This window comes from Haemorhous mexicanus, chromosome 29, assembly GCF_027477595.1.
Source record: "Haemorhous mexicanus isolate bHaeMex1 chromosome 29, bHaeMex1.pri, whole genome shotgun sequence".
NCBI classification, from domain to species: Eukaryota; Metazoa; Chordata; class Aves; order Passeriformes; family Fringillidae; genus Haemorhous; species Haemorhous mexicanus.
This window is the reverse complement of record NC_082369.1, coordinates 3,291,165-3,304,019: the sequence shown is the minus strand read 5'-3', so window position 1 is coordinate 3,304,019 and position 12,855 is coordinate 3,291,165. Positions and strand designations below refer to the sequence as shown.

The 12,855-nt window shown below is 43.4% G+C and overlaps 1 protein-coding gene across 22 annotated transcripts in view; it reads right to left on the bottom strand.

Moving 5' to 3' along the window:
- Nucleotides 1–5,344, bottom strand: part of MUC16 (mucin 16, cell surface associated) — a 71,906-nt gene extending 66,562 nt beyond the window's left edge. For 12 of the 22 annotated variants that reach the window (XM_059870113.1, XM_059870115.1, XM_059870112.1 and 9 more), the window contains exon 1: nucleotides 5,131–5,340. In XM_059870113.1, coding sequence (XP_059726096.1) covers nucleotides 5,131–5,206 — 76 coding nt within the window. In that variant the 5' untranslated portion in view covers nucleotides 5,207–5,340. Of the gene's footprint in view, nucleotides 1–5,130 lie in introns of all 22 variants that reach the window. The other 10 variants (XM_059870110.1, XM_059870114.1, XM_059870118.1 and 7 more) reach the window with 4 other exon arrangements.
- Nucleotides 5,345–12,855: the final 7,511 nt, after the last annotated feature.

Genomic DNA, 12,855 nt, shown 5'->3' with positions numbered 1-12,855 from the left:
CTTCACAGAACAAAAAAACCAAAATGTTCTTTGCACCTGAACATGTGCATTTGCATGTGCAAGGTATCTCAATTTCCTCCACTGCAATTCAGAAGAGCCATTCTTTTTTTTTTCTGAATAATTTTCATTCTAATCCTGTCTTCCAAAATATTTGCAAGATTTCTAACTTTTATTATTCTATAGATTATATTTCAAATTATTAAGAGCAACCTAGGTGGAGAACTGATGGCATTTAAAAAGTAATCTCACTAACTGCCAGGCATTAATTTTTATGTATTTTTAATACAAGTTTTCTCATCCAAACCAAGAAAAGAACAGTAACAGCCATCTATGAGGATTTGCCTCCACCCTGGATGATTTCTTCTTTTAGGAAAGTGCTATGTCAATCACTGTTAAAATTTATTCTCTGATTAAATTCTTAGTCCAGCTGAGGGTTTGCCTTTGGCTGAAGCCTTTTGTCAAAAAGGAAATTGAATCAGGCTGTACCAGTTTGTTCCTTTTCTTACTTCTTAAGACTTTATTATTTTATATGGTCTTGTTATTATTTAGTAACTAGTTTAAATATTCTTCTGCTTTTTGCAGTAAAACTAGTTAGCAGAGAATTCCCCAAACTCCTTCCTTTCCAATGAGAAACCACATTCCTACCCAACCCCATCTTTTTGATGTCCCCAGGTTTCCATGGAAAAAAGGTCAAAGACAGGCTGTTCAAAGTTTTCTGTGACAGCTTCTCAAGAACACTGAGCTGTTTTGGGATTTAAATATATATTTCACTGAGGGGCATCAGTTATGTCAGTAATTCCCAGATTTCAAAGGAGTAGTAGATATCTAAATAGGTGAATATGGGGGCCAGGAAAAACACTCTGAGCAAGTCCAACATTTTTCCAGCTGCTTTTTACGTAAGCATTACATATTAATACTCTGGTTTTTTCATGCTTTCTGAATTGGCAACACCTAAAAAAATCTGCTATTCATCCATGACTCTTTCAGTGACGACAACACAATAGCCATGGGTTTGTCACCCCAATTAAATTCCCCTGTTCCCCTGAGGTGAACACAAATGTTCCAAGCCATCTCCATGGTGTGGTTCTAAGGAGGGGCTCATTCTATTAATAATCTGGCACTGGAATCACACCCCGGTCTCTCCCCTGTCAGGTTGGTTGTGTCACCTCAGGAGATTCTCTTCTGGTAAAGCATTCCAGGCTGGTTAGTAATGCTCGGGCTTGACACCCACCAGGAAATGAGCAGGGCTGGCATCCTGCCTCAGGCAGCGCCATCAGGAGAGAAAGGATGGAGAAAGGGAGAGGGGGACTCAGACCAAGCTCTTTCAAATGGAAGGACTCACTATCACATCCCAGCATCCTCACAAACAACTTCATGGAATTGTAGTTTAGCCGTAGTTTGGTTCCTCCCTGCCTTAAAGCCCATCTTGTTTCATCCCTACCTCCCACCATCCCAGGTTGCTCCAAACCCTGTCCAACCTGGGCTTGGACACTTCCAGGCCAGGGAATAGGGCAGCCACAGCTGCTCTGGGCAATCTGTACCAGGCCTCATCACCCTCTGAAGCTTTCCCTAATAGCTCATCTCTATCACTTTGAAGCCATTTCCCTTCATCCTGTCTCTCCAGCCCCTTGGAAATTGTCTCTCTCCCTCTCTCTCTCTCTCTCTCTCACTCTCACTCTCTCTCTCTCCACCCCATCTTGTTGGCTCTCTTCAGGTTCTGGAAGGCCACAGGGTCACCCAAAGCTTCTCTCCTCCAGACTGAACAACCCCAGTTCTCCCAGCAGGGCTGCTCCATCCCTTTGATCCTCCTGGAACCTCCTCTGGACTCTTTCTCCAGCGCTGGGACCCCCAGGCTGGAGGCAGCTCTGCAGCTGGAATCTCACCTGAGCAGGGCAGAGTCACATCAAATCTCTTTGCTGTCAAAACTCACCAGCTAGACAATGGAAGGGAAGAGTTTCTGTGGGGTTTTTGCACTCCCTGAGTTTGCTGTGCACCCACCTGGAGCCCCCTGTGCTGTCAGGGGCTGTGTGGCCACACGAACACTGTGCAAAGCACAGCTCTGAGCTGTCCCTCTCCACAGGACTTGTCACCCGAGATCCAGCCCAGAGCAAGGCCCAGCTCTGTCTGTTATATACAAAAATAATGCCCTGTCTCTTCCCCATTCCTAAATCTCTGTTGTCTTTCTGGATTCCAGACTCAATCAAGTGATGCTCCGGTATTTTGTGCGTGAGAGGGCTTAGAAAAGAGCAGATTACAAATAACAGGTGTGGTAATATTAGAACAGAATGGAAGGTCAGAGAAGAGTCAGAGAAAGGAAGGGGCAGCCAATGTGGCAACGAGTAAATTGGTAGTAGCTCCTCAAGCTTGTTCCCACTCACAGACCTGTTCTTGTCATTTGCATTCACATTGATGGTCACGACATTGAACATTGCAGAGTTTTCAGAATTAGAGCAGCACATAAAAATATCGGAGGGACAGGACACAGGGAATGGCTCCCCACTGCCAGAGGGCAGGGATGGATGGGATATTGGGGAGAAATTCTTTCTTGTGAGGCTGGGGATGGAATTCCCAGAGCAGCTGGGGCTGCCCCTGGATCCCGGGCAGTGCCCAAGGCCAGGCTGGACAGGGCTGGGAGCAGCCTGGGACAGTGGGAGGTGTCCCTGCCATGGCAGGGGTGGCACTGGAGGGGCTTTGAGGTCCCTTCCAATCCAAACCATTCTGTGTTATAAAATATTTATATATATATATATATATATATATATATATATATAAAATAGAAATAGAAATGAATGTATATTAACTAAATGAAATTAATGTAAATGTTAATGTATATATAAATTTGAATATAAATATAACAATATAATAATATAAAATAAAAATGAACACAGAACTATAACTACAAATAACTGTAGCTATAACTATAACTATAAACATAAATATAAAATATAAATAACCCTATTTATAATATAATATAATATAATATAATATAATATAATATAATATAATATAATAAATATAATATAATATAATATAATATAATATAATATGATATAATATAATGTAGTGTAATATGATATAATATAATATAAGTAAACCTATTATATAATATAAGTAAACCTATAAATATAAGTAAACATATAAAAATAATTATAATTATGAACATATATAAATATATATTTCTTATTTTAAAAAGTATACAGATCTCTATAAATGTCAGTAATAAGTAGGGTTTTCCCCTAAAATGTGTAACACTGGAATCCCTGTACCTTGGTGCATTTATATTTGTATATACTATTTTCTATATTAACATATAAGTTATTTGCTATATAAACACCCAGGGAATGGGTAAATTCCTCCTTTTTTTTCTGTACTGCCTGGAGGTTTTAAGCCACTCCTGGCCATGCCCAATAGACTTGTTATCTGGGATTTTTCAGAATGCTGAAAGAGGGGAACCAAACCCTCCCCTAGCAGAGGGATCTGGTGATGCACAGAGCTAAACTCTCCATATCCCACCTCTCTGTATCCCAAATTCCTCTGGGAATCAACCTGGAACCACACATTTCTAACACTAATTAGATATATTCATATTTCAGCACTAATTTTGCAGACATTAAAATATTCAGATTGAATTGCAAATTCTAGAATTAGTGACCCTCGTCCTTGTAAAGGAACACCAATCCACCAAGAATTCACCAAAATATCCAAGTTTTCTCACTGGAACAGCAGGGATTTCCTGATCCCAGTCAGGAATTCCTAACAGGGGTTTCCAAAGCTGGATTTCTTTTGCAGTGCAGTGGGGAAAGTGAAATATTTTCATGTCCACCTGCACTTAAAATCTGGCTCTGGGCAGGAATCCTCATGCAGATTTCTATTCACCAGCTCAGGCAAAACCAGACTAAATCTTACCAAGACATGGTAAATTAATTGAAATTAACATAATTTTATTAATATTAAAAACTCCAAATGTTTTCAAGCCCAAATACTTTAAAGCAATGTTCAGCTCCAGTGTTTCCCCTCTAATTCAGAACTAAAACTGCCTTAATTGCCTTTAATTTAAAACTAATTCCAATTAACCTGCTGCTTGTGTGAACAAAGACATTTTATATATTGGCACCAATGTATTTAAATAGTCTCTAGTAATTTGAATTAATTAATTAATTAATTAACTCTGGGGGAGTTCTGTAAGTCACTGGGACTTCAAGTCCTAAGTGTCCTATTTATTCCATTAAATAAAAATTATAAACCTTTGAGTAACCACTACCACAAAAGTGCTTTTCCATATAGAACTCAAATAATTACACCTTGATTTAAAAAAAAATGAAATTTTTGATTACTAAATGCCTTCTAGATTTTAAATTCAGAGGTGTTTCCAAAGCTAATTTTCATGTTATAAGAAATATAATTTCAGAGACTGGAGAACTCCAGACCCTCTGTCATTTCCTTGCCATTAATAATGTCATTTTTACCCATTAAAAAAAAAAAATACACAACAGGAAAACACAGTAAAACTCTCAAAATACTTTTAGCTTGATTATTTTCTGTTAACAATGATGATTTGGAGTCCCCCCCACCCTTTTATGATTTCAAAACTCAAGTGAGGAATGTAGATGAGCCGTTTAAAAAGTAAATATTAACGTCTCATTCATCTCCTTTCAGAAAACAAAATTAACTTTGCCTGCTAAAACAAATGGTGCAATTTCTATTTTGGCTTTTGCTCCATGAAATTAGATCAGCTCAGCTTTGGTAATTCCTCTGCATTTATATTCAATAAATCTGAAAAATAAATGTTGTCCTCTCTCTTATTTTCTTCTTTTAACTGATGAAAAAACTAATGAGCAGAAGTGCTAAAAACTGGCAAGACTATGAGCAAGATCAGCCAAAGAGATTTGTGGTTTTTCAGTTGTATCACAAATTCTGGATCGATTTAATCATCAATGTTGTTTGAAGATGGAAATAAAACCTGTTTTGCTTTCATTTTAGTGGTCATAATTTAATATACAAAGTCTGTTCAACTGCAGAAAAATATGCTGACACAGTTTTTCTAATAAAAAAGTAAATGAGGTATTTTTTTCTATTAAGTAATCAAATAAAGTTTTTGATAAACTAACTAATTAAATAAATTTAACTTACCAAAAGAGAAGCACAATACAACGATAACACACAAAACCTTCATCTTCGATCGGGATAAATTTATCGTCCAATCCATCCTTTTTTCCCTTACAAGATTACAGTTTTCTGACAAGATTAAGAATTTTCCCAAACTCCCTTTGGGGATCTGCAGCTCTGGGCAGCACAGGAGTGACCCTCACACGGGAGGGGACACGATGAGTGTGATGGTCAAGGGGGAAATGCTCTTAAACTCCAGCCCCTTGCATAACGCCAGCCCTTGGTGGAGGCTTGGGCCACACCTGTACCTGACAACCCGAGGGTTTTCAAATTAGAACCTGGTACTTTCCCTCTAGGGAAGGTAAATAAGAAACTCTCTGCTTGAAAAGGTCAGCAGGAGTGAATCTGAGCATGAAATGAGCAGGAATGGGGACAGGTCTACACCCTTGGAGGCCACAATCACACATTCATCTCGCAGATATTTAAGTTCAGGGTGGACGCGGAGACAGGAGTTTGGCTGGGCTTTGAGTTTACATTTCAGTGGCACAGCTCTGGCCTGAGTGACAAAGAGCAAACATTTCCTGATGCTCTTTGTGGGTTGCTGGGAGCAGCAAGAGCTCGGAGTGATTGGTAAGAAAAGCCCCTTGGGATCATCCTTCCTTCCTTCCTTCCCAGCACTCGTTCCTCAGGATCAAAGGCACAGCCACTGCCAAAACTGCAAACTTGGCATGGTCTCAGTCATCCCCTGGGATATCTCCCCTGGAGAATGGGCAAAGGGATTCAGGAGAACTTCTCTGAGGGAATGCCCAGGGGTAAACCCACGGATAAATGGCAAAATCCAGCAAATCCACACGTTGCTCGTGCAGATCCAAGGGGTAGTTTAAGGATAGATGAAGTTCAAGGAGGAACTGCCACACCCCTGATTCCAGATGGGAATTGAAAAGGTTTCCAATTCTTTTCAGCCATCACCAATACTGAGTTTGATGCTTTATCCTTTTAATTCCTGATCAGGATTGATCTACAGGTAAAGAGACTCTCTTTGGGTTTGGGTCCCTTCATCCCTCAAGTCTTGTCCCTGTTCTCTTTCCAGAATCCTGCTCCTCTTTCCTCTCACACCTCTTCCAAACCCAACATTTCTTGTTCAAGGGGAGCCCAGGAAAAAGAAATAAATTCTGATTTGCATTTTCCATCACTTTTTATTTCATTCTCACTAAACCCTGCACTGAGGAAAGGCCCAAAACCTTTTTAATCCCTGATGGAGAGGCTTCATCACCAGCTCAGGTCTAGGTATAGAGCGACAGTTTTCCAATAGATGCCTGAAGAAAAATAAATGTTTTTTGGATGACGTGGAAGTTCTCTGGACACCAATTCCAATTCACTCAGCTGGAGGTTTTTATGAGTTATTAATGAAATGTTCAGTTTGATTGGATTCAAAAGTTGTTTTATACAACTCATAGGGGACAAGGGATATCCCTTGAATATCCAAGGGATTTTTTGTAAATGCTGGAGATAGTTTATACTAAAAATATCTTTTTCACACATAAAGAACCAGTAAACACTGCCATATACATTAACAACAATGTGAATTCAGTTTTCCTAATTGAGGAACTAAGGTTTTAGAAGCGTGGATTCCTTCACACAAATGCTATTTCTCTGTAAAATTTCTGTGACACAAAGACCCTCTTTCTTGGATAACACAGAAAGATCCAAGGTTCCTCCCAGAGCTGCTGAAATTCCCTCAAGCACACCTGTCACGATGTGAGGGACTGACGTGGGCCCGTTCCTGCCTGGTTGTGCAAGAATTGGGTAAATTGAACATCCTTGACCTTTCCTCAAGTGTTACTAAGGGAGAAACAATTTGTGATTCACGACTCATTTCTGCCTGGGTCGCCTCTTTGACGTGAGCTGTCTTTGGTTTCATCTCCCTGCGTAAAAAAAAAGGTTGATAAATTGGAGGGGAGTGGAAAAACCATCCCAGCTTTGGAGAGGAATCGTCCCAGCTTTGGAGGTAAATCAACCAGATGTAAATAAAATAATAAAATTGAAACAAAGGAGCTTTGGGGATGATTCTGGGGGTCTTCAAGGTTAAGCAAAAAGGCACAACCCATCCTGTTTTCACTTGGAACTTTAAGTACAAACAGCCCAGTGGACTCTGCTTATTTTAGTTTGAGTCTCAAAATCCTGGATGGAAGAGCTCCACACACACCTGCACCGAGGGAGGCCTGACACTGTTAAAAATATTTTAATTAATTTGTGCAGGCAAAACCTCCTCGTGGCAATAGATTCTATGCCAAACACCTTTGTGATATGCTGGTGATGGTTGCTGCAGGGGATGACATGAGAGCCCTTGCAACAAGAGCTGTTCTTTCATGATGTGTCTGCAGTCACGTTTGCATAACCCAGCATCGTTTCCCTTTATCAGAACTGGGAGTTTGCACCTCCCTGGCAGGGACACCTGGCTGCACACACTCCTGATTTCACCAGTAAATGAAAGTGAAGGGAAAGCCTGAATGGTTTGGGAGGAATGCAGCACCTTAAGAAAAGCTGAGGGTTAATTTATAATTTCCTTTTTAAACCTGCCATTTGAACCAGGAATTAAGTTCCTTAAGAGAACTTCAGCTCTGAAACAGGGATAAATCCTGCACTTGTGTTGCTGGGGCCAAGGAAAGCTCAGTGGGAATGAAGTAGCTTGAGAAAGAATTCATAACAACTTTCAGTCTTTGCCTGTCTCATGTCAGTGAACGTTCACTAAACTCTGATTGATTTATCAGGTTTTACCAGTTGGTTTTGTAACCAAATACTTCCTTCTGCTGGCATTAACTGAGAACTGCATTTGAAACCCAAACCGTCCCAGGGCTGTGGAAGGAAGTGGTTCCCCCTATTTTATTCTCCTTTATTTCTGGGTTAGGGCATTGTCTCAGTTTATCACTGCTGTCTGAACAGAAATCCTCCCAGCAGCTCCTGTGCCAGGTGCACCCCACTCCCAGACCCACCTGTGAGGCAGGTGACTCCCTAAAATTAGAACATGATGCAATGTTGAAAGCTAAAAGGAGGATCTGGACAATGTTTCCTGTGAGTGGGTGCTCAAACAAAAATCTTTGGCTGTTGAGTGACCCCCAACATCCCTTGGTCTGCGCAGGGTGAATCCAGAGCCTGCAAGGAAGAACTGAAACAATTCCACAGCCCAGGGAGAGTTTCTGAGGGAGTAACCAGACACGCATAATGCACCACAGAGGAAAAGTTTGCAGAAAATCATGTGAAATGTCCCTGGTTTAAGGGGTAATGAACACATTTCAGGTGACACTGGGAGAGGAGAGAAAACTTCTGAAGGAAGACATTGTTCACAGGATCCCAGAATGGGTTGGGTTGAAAGAAACCTTAAAGATCATCTCATTCCTTGATCTTCCACTAGAAGGATGATGATCTGCCCCCAGACAAACTGTTTCAAACACTAAATGAAATAAAAGAATCAGCTGATCACTCTTACCAAATCCATAAATCCCTCACCTGCCGCGATGCTGTGCAGCCAGGACAGGATGTCCACCCCAGAGGTGTCCTTGGAGCTCAGTGGCCTCTCGCACTCAATCCTCGTGTACAAAGTGGGTCTGGGCAGCCCCCTGGGGCCAAGGAAGGAGGGGGTCCCTCCAGGATCCCCAGTGTCCCCAGTGCCAGGTGCCACCAGACCTGTCAGTGCCCAAAGGGTGGCAGCAGAAGGGTCCCAAGTTCTGCTCCTCCCGCACTGGAGCCCCTGGGCTCTGGCATTGACGGAGATGTGCAGGGCTGGGAGGGGAGAAGATCCTTCAGCATCAGGGGCTGCAGCAGGACAAGGCTGGGGAGGGTCCCCTCTGTCCCCCTGGTGGTGGAGGGACAGTGATGTGTGTGCCCTTTGTGTCATGGGGGGCTTTGGGCCGTGGCTCGAGGGCTCTGCGAGCACCAGCGAGGGGTTGAGGGGCCGTGGGGCCAACTCATCCACGGTGCTTGGCCCAAGGAGAGGGGACCAGGGCAGAATTCTGTCACCCAGGGCTGTGTCTGTGCCCGTTTCAGACCCACAGTTCTCCTCTGACGCTGCCACAGATCCCAGCAAGGGGAGTTGGACCTCTGGCAGCTTCTCCCCGATGGCTGCCAGGTCCTTCACGGCGGGCACCAACCTCCTGAGACCTGCTGGGAAACAGAGAGGGCTCAACAACCAGGACTGGGAATATGAGGAGAAGACTTTTGTAATTTGGTTTTTTTTTCATTCTTTCAGTAAATTAATTGATTGATTTAATTAATTACAAAGGGTGCTGGGCACTGCCCAGGCTCCCCAGGGAATGGTCCCAAGGCTGCCAGAGCTCCAGGAGCTCTCAGGGCTGCTCAGGCTGGGGGTGTTGGGGTGGCTGTGCAGGGCTGCACTGATAATCCCTGAGGATCCCTTCCAGCTCAGGATTTTCTGAGATTCTGTGTGATCTTGGGCAGATTTGAGCTTGCTGCTTTTCTTTTGGGACCTTTCATCTGAACCAGGTCTGCTGATCCATCTGCTCCGAACACAGCCACTGGATGTAGCAGAGCCAAGACTGTTCCAGCCAGGGCCTGGAATCCCTCTTGCCCAAAGAATCTCTTACTATCAGGACTGGGAGGCACCTTGGAGGGAGCAGCCCAACAGGAGTCAGAGGTTTCTCTACAATAATTTATGTACTTACAGAATCCTAGAAAGAATTGGGTTGGAAGGGACCCCAGAACTCACCCAGTCCCACTCCCTGCCACAGGCAGGGGCACCTTCCACTATCCTGGGTTGCTCCAAGCCCCAGCCAACCTCTCTGGATTTAAACTTCTTTTTTGTTTATTTTATAACCTGATGTAAAGAGTTTATCTTTTTGTTTTGGTTTTGTTTCCTTTCCATTCTGAATTTCCACTTCATGGCTGTTGCTTTAGTCACCTAATTCTAGCATTTTCAGATATTGGTAGAACCTTTCTGTGAGAGAAATTTGGGAGGTTTAGGGCTTTAAAAATGCAATGAAACCTTTTTTCTAGGAGTTATTTCCTACACCCCAATAATTTTTATATTCTTGTGCTCCTAGACTTCACAGCAGTTTTACCCCTGAGTGCTGAAGCATCAAGACAGGTTTATGTAGGAAGAAACTTCAGGCACAATTTTTTCTTGTGCTCAACTCTCAGATATCAGATATTTGCAGACAGGGGTAAAGAAATCACTGCAGGTAATGGGTTTGGGTTTTGTAATGGGTTTGGGTTTTATGAAGGGTTTGGCTTATCCAAATAATGGAATTTGGGCACAATCCCAAATTTGGAGGTAAATCAACCAGATGTAAATAAAATAACAAAATCGAAACAAAGGAGCTTTGGGGATGATTCTGGGGGTCTTCAAGGTTAAGCAAAAAGGCACAACCCACCCTGTTTTCACTTGGAATTTTAAAAATTGTTAAAAGTGTCTCTCCCTGAACTCTTAAAAAGTCTCTCCCTGAACTCTTTCTAGAAAAAATTTGGGCTTCACTGCTTCCTGGTCCGGGTACATTCACGGAACCATGGACTGGTTTGGGTGGGAAAGGACCTTAAATCCCATCCCAGCCCACCCCTGCCATGGCAGGGACACCTCCCACTGTCCCAGGCTGCTCCCAGCCCTGTCCAGCCTGGCCTTGGGCACTGCCAGGGATCCAGGGGCAGCCCCAGCTGCTCTGGGCACCCTGGGCCAGGGCCTGCCCACCCTGCCAGGGAACAATTCCTGCCCAAGATCCCATCTAAATTTCCTTTTTTTCAATTTGAAAGAGATTTGAGAGATTCAGGTCTCCTTCCTTTGGGTGCCCAGAGGGAAAAATAGTGAGGACAACTTCCAGTTCCAAAGGGTCCAGAGCGTGTGTGACTCTGCCAGTGCCCACTCCTGTCCCCTTTTACAGCTCTGAAAACACACAACAAACCTCCCCTCCCACCACAGGGAGGGGAGGTCTTAATTATTTGGGATTTTTTTCTCTCTTTTTCATCCCCAAAATAATGCACCATGTGGATTATTTAGTATTAAGGGAAGTGTTTAATTTCCTTCTGCCTTGAGTTCCTGCCTCTGCCCTGCAGGCACGTGCAGGTACAGATATTTTCCAGGAATATTTGAATGCACTCTGCCAATATTAATCCCAACTTTAAAAACATTTAGACATATATTTGACATATCAATGCACATTCATAATTCCCTTTAAAGTCTTCACCCTCCCCCCACCTCAATTAAAATTTCAGTTTCCCTGGAGCATTCCTGGGAAAAAATTCCAAAGAATTCACCACAAGGTCCATCCTACCTGTTGCTGTGCATGTGCTGAAATAAAAAGCCAGGACTATGAATATATTTTGTGTCAGATATTGCCCAGAGCAGCGTTTCCAAGTCATGGTGTTGCCTTGAGGCTCCTCGTCCAAGTGAGAGGTTGTTCTGGGCTCCTCACAACTCTGCTCCCTCTGCAAGCAAATTCCAAATGTTATGGAAGTCACTCAGGTAATGCAAGCTGAGGTGGGTTGGCTGAGCAGCTGACACACCTTAAACCCTCCTTAGTTTAGGAAGTTGTTGGTATCTGGGCAGAACTGGGGCCCAGTGGGCTGAGCCACAGGTACAAAAATGCACTTTGGGTTGGAAATCCATTTCAAAACCTCAGGAACGCCCACAGGGCCTGGATAAGGCTTTGCTTGGGGAGATTTCAGGTGTAAAAATGGGGTTGTGGCAACATGAATGGAAAAGCATTTGGATCTTAAATCAGGAAATAAATAATGGGGTTCGTGGGATGAATTCTGGGCAACAAGTTGATCTCCAACAGCAGCATTGCCATTACTGACCATGAGGAAATGTGCTGGTGACACAAAGTGACAGTGGGAGAAGAGCCAGGGGGTCACTCAAGGGGTCCCTCCCCCAAAACCCTCTCCCAGAGCACGTGGAGATGATTTGGCTTTGCAGGAGCAATCCCTCACACCACTTTTTCCTCCAAAAAAAAGGAAATTGCTAATGAAAAAAAAAATTATTCCTGTGTGATTTTGTGATGAAAATCCAACTCAAACAGACTTGGGACAGAAATGTGCTGAGCCAGGGGGTCTGGAGGAGGTTGGGATGCCCATCACCTCCTCTCCTGCTCCATTCTGACCACAGAGGATGAACTGGGATGAGTTCCACAACAGGAGCTGCCTTTCCTCCTGATTTCCAGCTTTGCAATGAACCCACTGGGCTGTGACTCCCTCTGGCCCTGCTCCAGGGGATGTCCAGGTACCTGAGTGTCCCAGCAGTGCTTGGAGATGTTAAATGTGTCTTTTGGGGACCACAATGAGCTCACTGATCTCATTTCATACCCAAGTGAAACACAAACCTTAAGCCTGATCACGTCCCTGCTGCCCTAATTAGGCAGAGATTCTGCACAGGCAGCTTTTTCAGAGAGAAAAAATTAAATTATAGCTGGGAAATGCTCAGTGTTTGTTTGCAGAGAGAAAAATGCCTCTCATTGGTTATCACGGAATGGTTTGGGGTGGAAGGGACATTAAAGTCGCCCAGTGCCACCCCTGCCATGGCAGGGACACCTCCCACTGTCCCAGCTGCTCCCAGCCCTGTCCAGCCTGGCCTTGGGCACTGCCAGGGATCCAGGGGCAGCCCCAGCTGCTCTAGGCCAGTCCTTCAGCACCTCACAGCCAACAATTTCTTCCCCATATCCCACCTAAATCTCCCCTTCTTCACCTTAAACCCATTCCCCTTTTCCTATCCAGTTGATCTAATAGTTAATATTGATTATTTATTAT